General features: G+C 35.7%; 5 protein-coding genes across 5 annotated transcripts; 2 read left to right on the forward strand and 3 right to left on the reverse strand.

The window, feature by feature from the left end:
* Positions 1–408: 408 nt before the first annotated feature.
* Positions 409–2,930, reverse strand: LOC100633823 (protrudin-like). Its single transcript, XM_011408107.2, has 13 exons — positions 2,703–2,930; positions 2,577–2,641; positions 2,164–2,327; positions 2,048–2,106; positions 1,865–1,924; positions 1,764–1,799; positions 1,600–1,712; positions 1,497–1,549; positions 1,274–1,436; positions 1,185–1,220; positions 880–932; positions 715–793; positions 409–592 (listed from the first exon to the last, which is right to left on the reverse strand). The coding sequence occupies exons 1-13, from the start codon at positions 2,879–2,881 to the stop codon at positions 510–512; spliced, it is 1,143 nt and encodes a 380-aa protein (XP_011406409.2). The 5' UTR covers positions 2,882–2,930; the 3' UTR covers positions 409–509.
* A 115-nt stretch (positions 2,931–3,045) lies between these two features.
* Positions 3,046–4,835, forward strand: LOC100633949 (nucleotide exchange factor SIL1-like). Its single transcript, XM_020001283.1, has 6 exons — positions 3,046–3,239; positions 3,279–3,431; positions 3,482–3,646; positions 3,735–4,041; positions 4,179–4,469; positions 4,521–4,835. The coding sequence occupies exons 1-6, from the start codon at positions 3,140–3,142 to the stop codon at positions 4,780–4,782; spliced, it is 1,278 nt and encodes a 425-aa protein (XP_019856842.1). The 5' UTR covers positions 3,046–3,139; the 3' UTR covers positions 4,783–4,835.
* On the reverse strand, positions 4,796–6,931 carry LOC109585281 (uncharacterized). Its single transcript, XM_020001282.1, has one exon. It carries the CDS (start codon positions 6,904–6,906, stop codon positions 4,810–4,812), a length of 2,097 nt encoding a protein of 698 aa, XP_019856841.1. The 5' UTR covers positions 6,907–6,931; the 3' UTR covers positions 4,796–4,809.
* A 9-nt stretch (positions 6,932–6,940) lies between these two features.
* On the reverse strand, positions 6,941–10,561 carry LOC109585277 (uncharacterized). Its single transcript, XM_020001276.1, has 6 exons — positions 10,285–10,561; positions 10,096–10,157; positions 7,900–10,042; positions 7,560–7,844; positions 7,297–7,489; positions 6,941–7,250 (listed from the first exon to the last, which is right to left on the reverse strand). The coding sequence occupies exons 1-6, from the start codon at positions 10,559–10,561 to the stop codon at positions 7,181–7,183; spliced, it is 3,030 nt and encodes a 1,009-aa protein (XP_019856835.1). The 3' UTR covers positions 6,941–7,180.
* A 105-nt stretch (positions 10,562–10,666) lies between these two features.
* On the forward strand, positions 10,667–17,210 carry LOC100634204 (structural maintenance of chromosomes protein 3-like). Its single transcript, XM_020001280.1, has 33 exons — positions 10,667–10,835; positions 10,892–10,967; positions 11,064–11,102; positions 11,149–11,216; positions 11,260–11,331; positions 11,381–11,460; positions 11,516–11,594; positions 11,745–11,862; positions 11,917–12,092; positions 12,207–12,287; positions 12,346–12,510; positions 12,611–12,877; positions 12,942–13,010; positions 13,129–13,232; positions 13,290–13,389; positions 13,442–13,578; positions 13,837–13,978; positions 14,033–14,183; positions 14,233–14,383; positions 14,688–14,756; positions 14,829–14,910; positions 14,964–15,083; positions 15,213–15,284; positions 15,343–15,417; positions 15,500–15,608; positions 15,664–15,734; positions 15,791–15,880; positions 15,930–16,013; positions 16,093–16,305; positions 16,353–16,436; positions 16,486–16,557; positions 16,612–16,789; positions 16,837–17,210. Exons 1-33 carry the CDS (start codon positions 10,821–10,823, stop codon positions 16,998–17,000), a joined length of 3,573 nt encoding a protein of 1,190 aa, XP_019856839.1. The 5' UTR covers positions 10,667–10,820; the 3' UTR covers positions 17,001–17,210.
* Positions 17,211–17,213: the final 3 nt, after the last annotated feature.

Genomic DNA, 17,213 nt, shown 5'->3' on the forward strand with positions numbered 1-17,213 from the left:
ATTGCCCATTGGCCCACAAATACAACCTCATTTGGACCAATTACCTAAGAAAGAGTTCAAATTCTTCTATTTTTAAACCAGTTGTTTGGCATGTTTACAATTTGTGCCAAATTGGTACAGAGTCAAATTCTTCCATAGTGAGAATAGTAGTGACAGTTTGTGGTCCTAGTGATTGTAGTTTACTATTAATGATCTTTCTGTTTGTAGGAGGTCAGAGGACACTGCTCTTTTCATTTTAAAACAATTATATAAAAATAATAATAATAATACTACAGCTGCTGTTGGAGAGTTTACTAAATCTTAATAACTAACAATGAGCTGATTCTTATTCAATTGTGCTTTATAAAGCTTTGCCATTATTATTATTAATATTATTATTATTATTATTATTATTATTATTAAATTATTATTATTTGCAATTTTGTTAATAAAATTAAAGACATGTAAATTAAAATTCACACTGGAATACAGCCAAATTGTATAAAATAATTATAATAATAAATAAATAATTAATCTCCAGGTTGTGATGGTGAGTCTAGTTTTATTTTGCAGCCCTGACATACCCTTACTGTCTGTTGGAAAGCAGCTGGAGCTGTGAGAGAGAAAGAGAGAATCAGGTTTTTAAATAAACGTAATGTCAAGACTAGTGTAATAATTTTTGTAAAGCAGTCTTTCAATTGTAAAACCTATCTTCTCTCAGTCTCAGATGCTTACATGTTGCTCCTAGTGATGCTTTTGTTACTTTTACTGTACAGGATCCACAATAGATCTGTCCACAGTAATTACAAGTGTGCTGTTAATTTAAGAGAAATGTAATTACATTTCTTACATTTAATTACATTTCTTAATTAAATGTAATTAAATGTAAATGTGTTGTACCTTTCTCTTTAATAAACTGGCAAATGAAGCACCACAATTATTGCAATTGTTATCTATCAATAACAATAATAATAATATTAATTAATAATAATAGTAATTGTCATGAAATCCGTGGCAGGCAAAAAACCCATTAGTTCCATTGTCACAAAATTTGTGACAAGCAAAAAACCCATTGGTTCCATTGTTACAAAATCTGTGACAAGCAAAAAACCCATTAGTTCCATTGCCATGAAATCCATGACAAGTAAAAAACCCATTGGTTCGGTTCATAAAATCCAACCCCCCACATTATTATCTATATGTACTTTTTTCATGCTCTTTTCCGTGATGTCTTTCACTAGCTGTAGAAATAAAGATGTAGTTATAACATATACATATGCACAATAAGCCTTACTTTCATTAGATGATGTCATTTCTTCATTATTAGCATTATTATTAGCTGGGCTTTCATCATCATTATTGTTACTTTGAGTGTTTGATTGATCAGGAGCTGGACCAGCAGTTGATGGAAGAGTAGTTGATGAATTTGAAGGAGTTATTAAACGTGACTGTGATACCTAACAATAAATAAAAATATAAAAATAAATAATGAATAGTGATAATAATAATAGCATTACTGGTTTAGATCTGATCATTGAATTTTTAATTCTTCTTAAAACTGATCTTGTCTCTAATATTTTAGTAAAATATTACACTTTTCCTCCATCTTTCTATCCTTACCGTTAATGAAACTTTGATTAAAAAAGAAGAACAGTAAACATAGCAGTGAGAGCAACATGGCGGCTGATATCCAGATCAGTGAAATTGTGACAAGTAACAAGAAAAAACAAACACTAAAAAGCAAACAAAAACAATAAATTAATTTCATGTTCAGTAGAACTCACTTAGCCGATTCTCTAGGATTAGTCCACATAAAAATACTAATAGAAAGAAAGAAGGAGGAAGAAAGAGGTCAAAGTATGCAATCATGTGTACATGATTTTACCTCTTAACACTGTTGAGATAATTTCCTAAACTAATTAAAACATCATCAGCTTTTTTAACTCTATATAAAAAACAAACAAACAAAATGAACCAATTCTACCATCTCTCTCTCTCTCCTCCCTTCCCCTCTCTCTCTCTCCTCCTTTCCCCTCTCTCCTCTCTTCCTCTCTCTCTCTTTCTTTACATGTATCTATATTCCTTTAGTGATTTTTGTCGGCTTCTTTCCTCTTTTGATAGCTTGTCCTGTGGAGGTTATAATGAAACCACACTTCAGTACATCAATCATTACACTTGCTTTACCATTTCTTGTGCATCATGGCTGATCATCATTGGAGGAGTGACTTTTCTCTTTGAGCTATTCATACTATTTTTATTATTGTTCCCAAAAACTGATCCCAGTATAAACTGATTGCCAGCTAGTATTGTCATGAATAATAATATGCTAGCAGTCATTAGCAGTACTCCTAAATATAGTGTAAGTGAAATGCAAATGATATGCATGCTCCTTCTCTCCTCTCTCCCTCTCTTTTACTCTTTCTCTCTCTCTCCCTCTCTCTCTTCTATTCACAGTTATTAATACACGTTCATTCTATTCACAGATCCACCTACTAACACTTTAATGATGTGTGAACATTAACAATACAACCAAGTTATGAACCAACCACCACACACACCATCATAATATAGCTTTGCCTCTCCTCCCTTGGCCTTACTTGGGTAGAGAAGTAAGAATACAAGTGAAGTTGATACGCACAATGATACACTGTAGTTCTCCCACCTAAAGCAGACATGTTATGTTAATAGCTACACTGATTAATCTCTCCCTCTTTCTTTCTTACCTTCTTGTTTTATCAATGACTATCAATAATCTACCAAGGGGCCATAGCTGATCTCTCACTCTATAGTAATGGTTCATGAACGAGCCTAGATCTAAAACGTTGGTCTCTTCTCCTTCTCTCGCTCCAGGTTGACTACTGCTCTCGCTTGCCATTCTTTCCCTTAGCCCATTGCTTTCCATTGCCAGATAATAAACAGCAATCCTACTAGCCACACCTTGAAAAGTAACTGCAAACCGCCCACGCCTACTAATTAGTTGCTAATGTTATTCATAGTTTTTGTGCTACTGAGCATGCATGCTCAGTAGTCCTCACTCCGTATTCTTAATAAAATTCAAATTTACTGAGTTTTGTTTCAGTATACTCCAAATACTGTAGCCTATCAGATTATGATACGTATCTGGCGGGAAGTTTTGGAGGGAAGCTAAGAGAGAAAGAGAATGAAGAAAATTTTAAAGAGAATCGTAATTTTGCTGTTTCTTTTGACAGCATCTTCATCAATAGAGGAAGAAAAACAAGCCAAAAATGAAGAGAAAGAAGGTAAAAATGCCTAAATTAATTTTACCCTCTCTTTTCCAGATATTAGCGATGTTTTTGTGGCTACTACTGAGTGGCAGGAAATAAAGAAAGGACAGGCAGTACCAGCTGGTCTCCATTATCGTATCAATCTACAAACTGGACTCAAAGAAGCTAAGCTGATGGAAGAAGGACAAGACAAAGAGGAGGCAAATGGTAACGTACATGTATGTACACACCAGTTCTAATTAATGCCCACCCTCTAGTTCAAGTGGTTGATGTGAAAGGTTATGGTCATTCTGATCGACGTGGAGCTATCAATAAATCGACTAAAGTGTTTACGAGACAAGAATTGAGAGAAATGCTGAAGAAGATTAAAGATGAAAGTCCAGAGCAGTCCATACCTCCATTACTGACTGTATTAAATGAAGGTATCAAACTATAATTGTATTCTGCCATTTTTAATTAAAGCTGTTACAGAAAGTATAGTTATTTTTTTTGTTGTCTTGTATTGTGTAGGTAGTAAAAATAACTCCATTGAGAAATCAAAATCAAGCTCTACGCTGTCTGATCTGAGATCAATGTTAACATTTCACGCTGATGTTGAGATCATGTTGCAACGACTTGAGATATTAGTGAATCCTGAATCAACAGTTGATGATATGCTGAGATCTCTTGACGATTTGGAATACATAGTCCATCAGATTGACAATGCAAGAGATTTTGATGTCCTAGGTGGATTAGTAGTTATCGTACAATTATTAAATCATTCAAATAACGACATTATATGTGGAGCTGCTCTTGTACTAGGATCAGCTGCTCAGAGGTATGCACAATAATATTAAAATATTAATATTCACAATAAAAAATTAATTTTATTGCATCTAACTTATTTTCCTTTCCTCCTACATCTAGCATTTATTAATAAAAATAATAATTCAATTTTATTATCTTCATTCATAGCAATCCTGAAGTTCAGAAGCTCGCCCTCTCCTACAATGCCCTCCCTACCCTCCTCTCTCTCCTCTCCCCTTCCTCCTCCTCTTCACTAGTACATCGAAGAGCATTATATGCTTTAAGTGCTACTCTAAGAGGACAAGTGGAGATGATTAGTACTTTTTTAACAGAATATGACGGGATAAATATTCTGAGTCAACTAGCAGCTACCACCGATAGCGAAACTGTTCTTGTTAAAATTATAACTTTAATTACTGATTTATTAGCTAGCTTGGAGGAGAATGGGATTACAATAAGGTAGACAATGACTACATTAGCACATTAATTGTATATGTTGTTTATATTTAGTGATATACAGGATAGGCTATATATTAATGATTGGTGTGATCGAACTGTTGCTGTACTGACTGAATCAAAGAGCTCAACCTCATTAGAGAAATGTGTTCTTTTAATTAATAAACTATTAAATGTTTGTCACTACGGTAACCAGTACAATCTGTTACTGAAGATCAGCAAGGAATGGATCAGAGATGAGAGAGAGAAAGAATTAATTGAAATTATTAATAATATTTTATATAATGTTAAAACTAGTAGCAAGAAGGAATTGTAAGTATTTTATTTTACATAAATTTATAATTTATTTACTAGAAACTCTGAACATCCTATATTGCTTTGGTTTCATAGATGGAGGTAGCTCCATTTTGGAAGGTTGGGTTTTTACAGCTACTAAATGTTGGGCGAATACGGAGTAGGTTTCTTCATCTAATATAACGATACGAATATCTGTCAATAACTTGCTACTGGTATAACGGTACTTGGTTATTGCTTGAATTATAGCTTCAGCAGCTAATGATTTATCAACTGCAAATATTCCTGTACTTAATGCTGGGAATGATACCGATACTGCTTTCATTTTATCTGCTTCAACAAGGGAATTAGTAATAGCTTGACATATGAGCTGTGAGCATTGAAAGTCTGTCATTTGCCGCGAGAATGTAGGACCAACAGCATGTATCACACGTTTACACTTCAACTTTCCTCCAGCACTGGTAACTGCAACTCCTCCAACTAGGACTTGACCATAATTCCTAACATACGTATCAGATGCTTTCTGCAACTCTCCATTACTTGCTTTATTGAGAGCTCCTGCTACTCCTCCTGCATGCTCTAATCTGGAATTAGCAGCATTGACAATTGCATCAACCTCTTCTTCCACTAAATTGCTTCTTTTTACCGTAAGCCAACGACCTTCATTGATTAATAATACTTCAAATGAACCAGTTTTGGTTGATATTTTAACTCCAGTAGCCCCTGCAGCCTTGCCTCCTTGCTCTTCTTTCTTTTTTCCTGTTTTCTCTTCGAATTTCTCTCCTGCCAGCCGATCACCTAGTAGCTTCTTTGCCTGATCAAATTGACGTGATGACATTGATACTATCCTAACCATTCGAGCTTTTTCATCACATGAGAAGTGACACTGATTATAATTGCTATCAAACTCTTCTATTATATCAAACATGTTTTCCATTTGAAATGCAGGTGGTATTTCAAGACTGCCGGACTTCAACTGACGATTTTTAATGATTTCTTGATATGTATTTTGAAATTGCGTTACACATTGCTCCTTCTCTTCCTCCGAAGATGCTAAAACGACTACTTTTCTTTCCTCAGGGAAGAATTGCATATTCTTAGAGCAATCCTCACGAACTTTAGGCATAAGCAGAAGGACATCTTTGCTAAGACCAAAAAAGGTCCTACTATGATAAATATCTTTTGATTCTTCTTTGCTTTCTTCCATTCTTGGTTTGTGTTCATCTTGAGGAAGCTCCTTTAATTCGGTAGATCTAGACAATTTGTCCTTTTTTTCCTTCAATTCAGCTAATTGCTTATTAACAGCTTCTGACCTTTCTCTTTCTTTCTTTTCAAACTCTTTCTGCATTTGCATCATTTGTTGTTGATGCTCTTCATTTTTAATCTTCATTTGTTGATCAAATTCAGCTCTTAAGCTCTCCGATAGCAGTGCAATCTGTTGCTTTGATTCTTCCAGTAGCTGCTTCTTCTCTGCTTCAAACTGGTACTTCATTTTCTCTTGGTGTTGTTGCTCTTTTTTGTGACTTTCTTTCAGAGCCTCAAGTTGAGTGGTTAACTCTTTAACACGTGCTGATTCTGATTTATACAACTCTTGAAATTGATTTAGTGTAGCTTGTAATTCGTCTTTAAACTGTTCGGTTATTCTCTTAACCTGCCTCTCTGGTGGCAAATTAGTACAGATGGATTCATGATCGATCGCATTTTTACGAAGATATACCACAGGGCAACCAAAAGGACACTTTACTTTAACAAACCTACAGCTGCCATCCACTGGATTAGTGTGTTTCTTTAGATCTCTTAACTCTCCCACCCACTCACATCCATTGTAGTGGTGTGTACAACGAACCTTCAAGTCAAGTATCTCACTGTTGAGCTGTCTTTCTAAGAAACTATTGAAATTAGGCTCACGACAATAGGGGCAAGGTTGACTTGAAATATGCACACGTTGTATACAGTCACGACACATCTTCCTAGAGCAGCACATGACAATATGAGGCTCTCTCATCACACAATGACATATTAGACAATTGAATCTATCAGGAGGTTGTTCTATGAATGTTGGTTCTTCTTCCTTTTCTGCATCTTGGAAGCTTATTGAATGAAATTCAGACTGCACTGCTGAACACTCCCCTCCTTTAGCAGCCATTAAACATAACAGGAAGCATCTCACGTGCATCATATGATGATTACAATAACTTTATTCATAATATAGACAATGGTATAATCTTGACACTAATAATAATAACATAATGTCACATGATAGTCACATGCCATACTTATATAAACAAAGTGAATAAACTACAACAATAAAGAAACATTATTAATGAATTAAATGAAATTACGATTTACTGGAAACTATGAATAATTATTATAATCAATAACTACTAATTAACTAGTACCTCTAAGTGTTACTAAGTTACTTATTGTATTCCTTTAGCTTTAAGTTCTTCTTTTACTCTTGACAAATAAGTAGGATCAGGATAACCATACCTATACAATTAATAATTATTACGACTCATTTATTATTGTGACTTACGGATGTCCATGTGTTACAGTTTTATGGTGTATATCATTCCATACTACAGTATTACTAGCACTAGTGGTATGTGATGTACCAACTGTAAATATCAATCGGGCATCAAATGCCTTTTTTAGTAATCGTAACACTTCCTGTCCTTCAGGAGTGTTTGGAAGATAAGCTGAACGTCTTGTACCATGATATGGCTGACCTATATAATGTATAACCAATGATTAAGGTTACAGCAAGTGTTACCTAAAATCATGCACTCTTGTTGTTACCTGGATGAGGATGTTCCTTAGTTTGTATACCATGAGGTATTTCATAAGAGATAAGAATAGCACCAGCTCCTTCATAACCAGGTAAGGAGGTAGACTGAAGGACACAATGTGTCATTGTACCACCAGCTGGTTGATTCCCTTTGACTTTCCTCAATGGTTCCTTGCATGTTGGACAGTATGGAGAATGCTTTAGAGACTCTTTTAAGCAAGATTTACAAAAGATCTGATTACAACATTTAGTAGGAGTAGGATCTGTTGCTATATCATTACGGCATATAGGACAACCTTCAATGAAAAATATAATAAAATCATTGTGATATTGATGATTAATTTTACTTACCAACATCACCTACAGTAATCTTTTCTTTATCAGCTAGAGGAGGTGAGCCAGTAGGTGTTGAAAAAGTCTCTTCTTGTGAAGAAGATCTCATTACTCCTTTACTAGTAAAATCTAAAACAACCTGAGGTTGTAGTAAATCAGCTGATGATGATTGCTGCTGACCATTTCCCCCCCCTCCACTTTGATTTGTTGCTTGAAATGGCCCATCACCTGGAAGTTGAGGATATGTAATATTCTGTGTTCCAGTTGGTTGAGATGTTACTACTGCAGGATCTAAACCAGGTGGAGCAGATAATGAATTACTAGGTGAAAATGATCCAGCATTGATACCATAAGATGAGTTGCTCACTGGTGTTCCTACACCAGTCCCTGTTCCAGAAGCACCATCATGTCCAGTCATCCATTTATCTCCTTTTCCAGTAGAGTTTCCCAGTTCAGTCAATGCAGTACTCCCTGCACCTCCCTGTCCACTCCATGCAGTATTCCCTGCACCTCCCTGTCCACTCCATGCAGTATTCCCTGCACCTCCCTGCCCAGTCCATGGAGTATTCCCTGTTCCAGTAGCACCACTCCCAGTCTCACTCCATGCTTTACTTTTCCCTCCAGAAGCAGCAGCATGAAGGGAATTCTCACTCAATGCAGTAGGTCCAGGAGTATGACTGCCATGAGATGAAGAGCCATTGCTCTGTGAGACATTACCATGAGTATCAGCACCAGGTGATTGGAAAGATGTCTCGGTATGAGTTGGATTGGATTTAATAGCTAGTAAATGTTGGGCGAATACGGAGTAGGTATCTTCATCTAATATAACGATACGAATATCTGTCAATACCTTGCTACTGGTGTAATGGAATTTCAATATTGCTTGAAATATAGCATCAGCAGCTAATGACTTCTTCACTGCATATATTCCTGTACTTAATGCTGGGAATGATATTGATGCTGCTTTCATTTTTTCTGCTTCAAGGAGAGAATTAGTAATAGCTTGATATATGAACTGAGAACATGCTAAATCAGATTTCACTTCGTGTGCTATAGGGCCAACAGCATGTATCACACGTTTGCATTTTAACTTCCCTCCAGCACTGGTAACTGCAGCTTCTCCAACTTGTAGCTGACCATAATTCCTAATGTAGGCATTAGATACTCTTTGCAATTCTCCATTACTTGCTTTACTAAGAGCTCCTGCTACTCCTGCTCCATGATCTAATCTTGAATTAGCAGCATTGACAATTGCATCAACATCTTCTTCTACTATATTGCCTCGTTTTACTGTAAGCTTATGGCCTTTATTGATTGATAATGTTTCAGACGAACCAGGTTTGGTTGGTATTTTAGCTCCTTTTCCAGGTTTGCCTCCTCCTCCTTTCTCTTCTTTCTTCTTTCCTGTCTTTTCTTCCCATTTATCTCCTTTCTCTCCTGCCAGTCGATCACCTAGTAGCTTCTTTGCCTGATCAAATTGACGTGATGACATTGATACTATCCTAACCACTCGAGCTTTCTCATCACACGAGAAGTGACATTGACTATATTTGCTATCAAAATCTTCCAATAAACCAAACATATTTTCAATTTGAAAGGCAGGTGGTATTTCAAGACTGCCGGACTTCAACTGACGATTTTTAATGATTTCTTGATACGAATTTTGAAACTGCGTTATACATTGCTCCCTCTCTTCCTCTGAAGATGCTAAAACGATAACTTTTCCTTCCTCGGGGAAGAATTGCATATTTTTAGAGCAATCTTTACGAACTTTAGGCATAAGCAGAAGGACATCTTTACTAAGACCAGTAAAGGTCTTACCATCACCAGCACTACTGCCCCCAGTGGCTGCTGCTCCTTCATTGCTGCCTCCCTCAGGAGGAACCTGCTCTGGTACAGGGTTGACTGTATTGTGTGTATGAATTGCTTGTGGATTGTGTTGTGCATGATGTGATGGTGGTAATGCAAGGATATTCTCTGTTAGAAGATTTGCTAGATATTGCCTAAACTTGTACACTTGACTGCAACTGCCACAAACTTTCACGTTATTTCCTTTAAACTCAAGTTGAACTGATAGTTTCTCTCCTTGTGATACCAAATACTGCATAATAGGCTCAGTACCATGAATTAATGTGAAGCTGGCAGTGGCCTTTTCTTGGAACTACAATGAAAACAATAGTGGTTACCATGATTCACATTGAACTAACAACTAACCATTGGGATCATGTTAGATGATGAGAGAATACCATCTTGTAGCTGAAGATTTCTAGGAATAGCTGCATGAAATAAAAACAGTGGAATAATCATGTGATAAAAAATTAATTATTTTTAATCAGTTTGCTCAAGAGTAGATATTGGTTTGCTTAATATTGCATAGAAAACTAAACTGTGAATTGGATTTACCTTCAACATTACTAGCAGTAACAGCGAGCACTGCGTGTTTAGTTGCAGGAGAGGATGCGTTTCCACCTGATTGTGTAGGAACAACATGGACATCATTGATAGACAGAGGAGAAAGTGGAAGAGAAACTGGTTGTGCTTCAAGGCATTTAGCAACGTCATTGGATTCGCAATACAAAGGAATTTTATTAACCAATACACATACATTAACAGTGGTGCTTGCAGTAGGCAATTTAGAAGGAAGAGAAGAATAACTGTTTTCATCTAGGTTTTCAGCCATTTTTGCTCTCTATCTTTCTTTACTAACGACAGGGGAATTCCCCAATTAAAACGTCAGCATGACGTCATTTAGACTATTATTTTAATATTCTATTTAACGCGCAAGCGGGAACACTGACTGAAGCCTAAAGTAGCAGCAGAAGTACATGATTATACAGGAGCTTGGCCTCAAGAATACATCATAAAAGGAAGAGAGAGTGGCCAAAATAAATCAGAACAATATATAAAGCAGCAGCTGGGCTGTCAGCTGAAGAGAGAGTATGTATATAAAGCAGGTAAGTGAGTTATTATAGAGTTAATATGGTTTATTTTAAATATATAATCTTTTTAGGTTATTATCCAAGGATTTAGAAGCTTTAAAGATCAAACAGAAGTAGAACCATTCAGTCCAAAGCATAATGTAATTGGTAAGGAGCAAGTAATAATTAAGGAATATATAATAATAATAATCACTATGTATGTCATCTATTTCCCCATCTCTCTCTCTCCCTCTCTCTTTCTAGTTGGTAGAAATGGATCAGGGAAAAGTAACTTCTTTTTCGGTTAGTATAGATGTCGTATATTTGTTTTAAAATTTTAATTTTACAGCGATACAGTTTGTATTAAGTGACGATTTCACTCATTTAAAACCTGACGACAGACAGCAGCTGCTACATGTAAGACACAGAGAGAGTTTGAATCATTATCTGCTAATAATAGGAAGGTACTGGTCCACGCACAGTCACAGCTTACGTTGAAATTATATTTGATAACAGCGACCACCGAATACAAGTTAGTTATTCCAATTAATGCTCGTTTTATTCTAAATAATGCCCGGCAGATTGAGAGCGAAGAAGTGACACTGCGTCGTGTGATTGGAATGAAAAAGGACAATTATTATTTGGATGGGAAGCACGTCACGTGAGTTATGGAGTGTAAAGGGAGGTCTTTTTATTGTATTTCTCTCTTTGTGTAGTAAAAATGATGTCATGTGCCTATTGGAAGGAGCTGGTTTTTCACGCAGTAATCCGTATTATATTGTTAAACAAGGAAAAGTAATTATATTTATTTATTTAATTTTTAAATAAATAATCACAAACAAAAGTTGACACTTTTTATTAGTCTGCTATTGTTTATTGTATCATTGTTTTTATTGGTTTTAATATTTTGTACGTTTGCGTGTATTATTTTCATTTATTTTTTAGATTACTCAGTTAGCGACTGCACCTGATTCACACAGGTTGAAGTTATTGAGAGAAGTTGCTGGTACTAGAGTTTATGATGAGAAAAAAGAAGAGAGTCTAAACATTCTAAAAGAAACAGGTATGTTGTATATCTACATGTATCATGATAGCTATGCATGTCTAATTCTTGTAGAAGGAAAGAAGGCGCGAGTTGCTGAGTTATTGTCCAACATTGAGGAGAGGCTTCACGCTTTGGAGGAGGAGAAGGAAGAGCTTAAGGCTTATCATGAGTTGGATAGAACCAGACGATCAGTTCAATACATTATTCATGACACTGAACTACAGAATATCAAAGACAAACTAGAACAAGTATGTACATATTATAAATATTATACATGTATTGATTATATTCTTTCTCCCTCTCTCTCTCTCTCTCTCCCTCTCTCTCTCTCTCTCTCCCTCTCTCTCTCTCTCTATTTGTAGTTGGAAGGGGCAAGGCAGGACAATAGTGATGAGTCTAAGAAATTGCAAGAAAAAATCAAAGAAGCTGAAACTAAAATTGAAGTATAAAAAAACACACACAAGTAGAGTCGATCATTATAATCATGATTCCATCCACCAGAATCTTGAGAGAGCTATGAGAGATAAGAACAGTACACTGACCACTCTTAACAAAGAGAAGCTCCAGCTTCACGATGAGAATGAGGAACTGATTGCACGTAAGGCTCAACTGGAGTTCTCTCTCTCCGACTTACAGCAGATAGCAACTGATGAGAAGAATAACAGAGTAAGAGAATATACTAATAATGCACTGATAGTATAACAGCAATATGATAAATATACTGATAGTATAACAACAATATACTAATGATATACTAATGATTTAGGATAAGTACGTCAGGGAGTTGGAACGGCTTGAGTCTGATATCAAATCAAAGGAGTCAGAGCTGAACTCAATACTCCCTCAGTACCAGCACCACAAAGGACAGGAGGAGAGACTCAATGCCAGACTGAAAGCGTGTGAGCAGCACAGGTCTGAACTGTTTGCTAAAGAAGGACGGGTCCAAGAGTTTTCAACGACCGAGGAGAGAGATCGGTTCATTAATAAAGAGATAACGTCACTCCAGCAGTCGGCAGCTAACAAGGAAAAACAAGTACTTGTTACTTGTATACTTTTAATTATTAGAAATTGTCTCTCTCTCTCTCTCTTTTCTTTAGATTCAAGAGATCAAACAGGGAGTGTCTCAATTAAAGACTAAAGTTGAACAACAGACAAGAGATATACAAGTAATTGACTAACCATACACACACACACACACACACACACACACTCACAGCTAGTTCATGTACATGTACACTATGAACTTGCTGTTGCTATTATTATAAGATGGATTTGTATGAATAGGAGAAGACTAGCAGTCTTGAAGAGACCAAAGAATCATTAGACAGAGTGAACAGAGACTGCTCTCGATTGAAAGTGCAGAGAGAAGATATTTCTAACCAGAGACAGTTAGTTATTGACAATATCTATACTTTTATGCTTCTTTTTCCTCTCTCTCTCTCTAGGGAGTTATGGAGGAAACAGAATGTCATCAGCACATCATTGATGAATACAAGAGAAGAATTAGTTAAACACGAGAGACATCAAAGAGTTCTAATGGGAAAAGTACATCAGCTCATTAGCACTGCACTACATTATAAAATGTGCTTTAATGTAGGCTGTGGGTCAAGGTCTTGATGCAATCAAACGCATCACAGAAGAGCATCACTTAAGTGGAGTCTATGGGCCACTCATTGACCACTTTACCTGCCACAGTAGAATATTCACTGCTGTTGAAGTGACTGCTGGAAACAGGTAATAGAGAAAGTAATTATAGACATATTATATTGTATTGTACATGTATATGTACATATGCAGTTACATTTTCATTCTTTTGCATATTTTGTATGACCAGAGACACATGTGTATCATTTTTTACCAAATCAGTTTTGTAAACTAAACAGCCGAAATGTCACAGTTTTTGGTACATTTTCTGCTATAGTTTGTATTCTTATTAGAAACATTATTGTTATTATTATTATTATTATTATTATTATTTGTTATTCTCAACAGGCTGTACAATGTTATAGTGGACACTGATCAGACTGTCACTAAGATACTGACACTAATGAACCAAAAAAGACTTGACGGTGACGTCACTTTCCTACCACTCAATACACTGAGAGTACCCACTGGGCACTACCCAGACACAAAAGTACATACACTTATTTATTTGTTTGTTTATTTATTTGTTTGTTTATTGTAATAGGAAGCACTTCCTCTACATGACCAGTTAGAGTTTGATCCAATGTTCAGGCCAGCCATTGAGGTAGTCTTTGGCAAGACTCTTCTTTGTCGGGACTTTGATAAAGCGTCCGAATTCGCTAAAAAAGCTAGAATGGACTGCGTTACACTTGACGGTAATTGCTCGTTATTTACCACGCCTCTTTAATTAAGCCACACCCACAGGGGATCAGGTTGATCGTAGAGGGCTATTGACTGGTGGGTATCATGATCCAAAATCCTCTAAACTTGAGGTGCATGCTAAAATACACGAGTGTAGGAGCAAGATTGAGCAGGAAGAGAAGGAGAATGAGAAGTTCAAGCGAGAGCTAGACAATATCCTCTTTATAATGATGTGTATATACATGTAATACAATATAAAAATGAATATAAATTTCTGAAAAATACCCAAGGCTATAGCCCATGGATTTTTCCAAAAAATGGCTCCGAAATCACCACCAATTTTTATTACGTTTTCTGATACATATTGATGTACTTATGCCGTGTAGCAAGTTTGAGCTGATTCTGACTTCAATTTTTCAAGTTACGGCCATTTTAAGAAAACGTCAAAATTCTTAAAAAAGCAAAGGCTATAGATAGCATACAGTGTATATTTCCTTAATTGTGTTTTGGTTGTTACGTATTGATGGTAGGAGTAATCAGGTATTGAGTCAGATCCAACGCTGTGAGACTAAACACGTACAACTCAAGTAAGTATATCCTTAGCAGCTCTTAGTACTCAATATGATGGTGTTGCTATTATTCCATTGCATTGTGTATAGGGAAGCATTTGAACGTTTGAAATTAGAATTACGTATTTTAACTCGTGAACATCAGGCAGATCAAAGCCGTCTGGAACCAAAAGTATTAAATTTTAAAGTTATATTTAAAAAATATAATATTTATTTTTGTTGCAGGAGAGTCATTTATTGACTCAAGAGAGTGATTTGGAGTCAATAAGAGGCTCTATAACTGCATTACAAGCTGAACTGGGAACTGAACTATTATCACAACTAGACCCCAATGACAAGAAACAAGTGAATGACTGAGAGATAGAGAGAACACTGTAACATGTACATGTATACATGTTTTAATTATTATGCATGTACATGAGCAATCACATGGACACATGTTTTATCAATATCATTGTACATGTACATGTGTAGGTTGAGAATTTAGGTGAGGAAATACAGTCATTGCAGCAAGAACTGAAGAAGTCTATGGCACAGAGAGTACAGGTATATTTCATTATGTTTATAATCATTATTATTTATTATTTGAAATTATTATCATTAGCTTGAGAGTCAGAAGAATACAATTGAGATATTGTTAAGTAATAATTTGATAAGAAGAAAAGAACAATTAAAAATGGTAAAGATCAAAAGCTCCACTATAACTCTTACTTCCCCTTTCTCTCTCTTCCCCTCTCTCTCTTCCCCTCTCTCTCTCTAAGGAATTGGATGACATTGCATTGACAGACAATGATCAACAAGTGAGTTTATTGTCAAGCGACCTCCAACAGCTAACAGTAAAGATTGATCACACCAAAGCAAGGATGGATGGTAAGAGATGGAACGATAGAGAAAAGGAAACCATAGTATCCCTCTTCTCTCTCAGAGGTTAATTCTGATGTGCAGATGTACACAGATCAAATCAAACAGTTAGACAAAGAAATGGAGACATGGAAGGTATGATTGTGGATCATTTTACTGTAGATTAATGTTAATTGGTGCTTGCATTACAGACTATAGAACGTGAAAATCAAGATCAAATGGCCGAGGATTTAAAGTCAATGGAAAAAGTAGCAAACAAAAGAGCTTTATTGTTTAAAAAGGTATACATAACAGGCTACAACAATTTAATGTGATCTCTTTTTATTTTAGAAAGAGGAAGCTTTGGGTAAGCTACGTGGACTAGGTTCTCTTCCTTCTGATTTTGCTAAATATCAGCACTATACAACATCACAGGTATAATGAGATTAATAGAAGTAAAAATGGAGTATAGAAAACTCTTCTATCTTCATCTTTTTCTTGTATGTACACGTAGTTATGGAAGAAGTTAGAAAAGTGCAATAATGATCTAAAGAAATACAGTCACGTCAATAAAAGAGCCTTAGATCAGTTTAAGGATTTCTCTGAGCACAAGGAGAAACTAACTGATCGAAAGATCGAGTTGGACAAAGCTTATGAAAGCATACAGGAACTGTTTGATGTTCTTGAGTTGAAGAAACATGAAGCAATTGAGTTCACATTTAAACAAGTAATGGAGACTTTTATGTATTTTTTATTTATTTATTTGATTTTTAGATGTCAAAGTATTTTACTGAAGTATTTCATGAGCTAGTTCCGCAAGGTCACGGGCAACTGGTGATGAAAAAATTAAATGAAGACGTAATTATTATATTTATTTATTTATTATTATTAATAATTGTTTTTTTAGGTATCAATGGAAAGTGATTCACAATCAGAAACTGCTTCCATATCAGACCAGTACACTGGAGTATCCATTAGAGTAATGATAATACCTACTGTACATCCATTTTATCATATCTCTCTCTCTCCCAAGGTTTCATTCACTGATCAGTTGTCAGAGATGAAAGAGTTACAGCAGTTATCCGGTGGCCAGAAGTCCCTAGTAGCCCTCGCCCTCATATTTGCAATCCAGAAATGTGACCCAGCCCCTTTCTATCTATTTGATGAAATAGATCAAGCACTGGATACTCAACACAGACACTCTGTAGCAGGTAATAAATAAATAGAAATATTTAAATAATAATAATTTATTCATTAGCGATGATTCGTAAGCTATCAGAGAATGCCCAATTCATTACGACGACGTTTCGTCCAGAGCTGGTAGAACCAGCTGCAAAATGTTACGGAGTACAATTCAAAAACAGAGTTAGTTTTATACGGGTCATCAGTAAAGAAGAGGCCCAGGACTTTATCGAAACATAAGATATTTATATTGAAATGGAGACTCTACCTTAGTACGTATAACTAGATTTATATATTTACACACACAGTATACATGATACACTCTCGGCCAATTATTTCATCATTATATTAACGTTATTTCATCATTATATTAGCGTTATATTATTATACTTACGCTTTATTGTTGTGATTGTCTAGTTGGTTTCTCAATATACATCTCATTTCATCAGATGA

The sequence above is a fragment of the Amphimedon queenslandica genome, unplaced genomic scaffold (genome assembly GCF_000090795.2).
Source record: "Amphimedon queenslandica unplaced genomic scaffold, v1.1 AMPQUscaffold_13092, whole genome shotgun sequence".
Classification (NCBI taxonomy): Eukaryota; Metazoa; Porifera; class Demospongiae; order Haplosclerida; family Niphatidae; genus Amphimedon; species Amphimedon queenslandica.

Excerpts from the sequence above, each read along its gene's own strand:
- LOC100633823 (XM_011408107.2), bottom strand. The coding sequence starts at position 2,881 with ATGGAAAGCAATGGGCTAAGGGAAAGAATGGCAAGCGAGAGCAGTAGT. Across the intron at positions 2,642-2,702 it reads GTCATTGATAAAACAAGAAG|GTGGGAGAACTACAGTGTAT; the intron begins GTAAGAAAGAAA and ends TGTCTGCTTTAG. Across the intron at positions 2,107-2,163 it reads GCCATGATGCACAAGAAATG|GACAAGCTATCAAAAGAGGA; the intron begins GTAAAGCAAGTG and ends TAACCTCCACAG.
- LOC100633949 (XM_020001283.1), top strand. The coding sequence starts at position 3,140 with ATGAAGAAAATTTTAAAGAGAATCGTAATTTTGCTGTTTCTTTTGACA. Across the intron at positions 3,647-3,734 it reads ACTGACTGTATTAAATGAAG|GTAGTAAAAATAACTCCATT; the intron begins GTATCAAACTAT and ends TGTATTGTGTAG. Across the intron at positions 4,042-4,178 it reads CTAGGATCAGCTGCTCAGAG|CAATCCTGAAGTTCAGAAGC; the intron begins GTATGCACAATA and ends CTTCATTCATAG.
- LOC109585281 (XM_020001282.1), bottom strand. The coding sequence starts at position 6,906 with ATGGCTGCTAAAGGAGGGGAGTGTTCAGCAGTGCAGTCTGAATTTCAT.
- LOC109585277 (XM_020001276.1), bottom strand. The coding sequence starts at position 10,561 with ATGGCTGAAAACCTAGATGAAAACAGTTATTCTTCTCTTCCTTCTAAA. Across the intron at positions 7,845-7,899 it reads GATTACTGTAGGTGATGTTG|GTTGTCCTATATGCCGTAAT; the intron begins GTAAGTAAAATT and ends TTTTCATTGAAG. Across the intron at positions 7,251-7,296 it reads ACTGTAACACATGGACATCC|GTATGGTTATCCTGATCCTA; the intron begins GTAAGTCACAAT and ends TTAATTGTATAG.
- LOC100634204 (XM_020001280.1), top strand. Across the intron at positions 10,968-11,063 it reads TCCAAAGCATAATGTAATTG|TTGGTAGAAATGGATCAGGG; the intron begins GTAAGGAGCAAG and ends CTCTCTTTCTAG. Across the intron at positions 15,418-15,499 it reads GAAAAGAACAATTAAAAATG|GAATTGGATGACATTGCATT; the intron begins GTAAAGATCAAA and ends TCTCTCTCTAAG.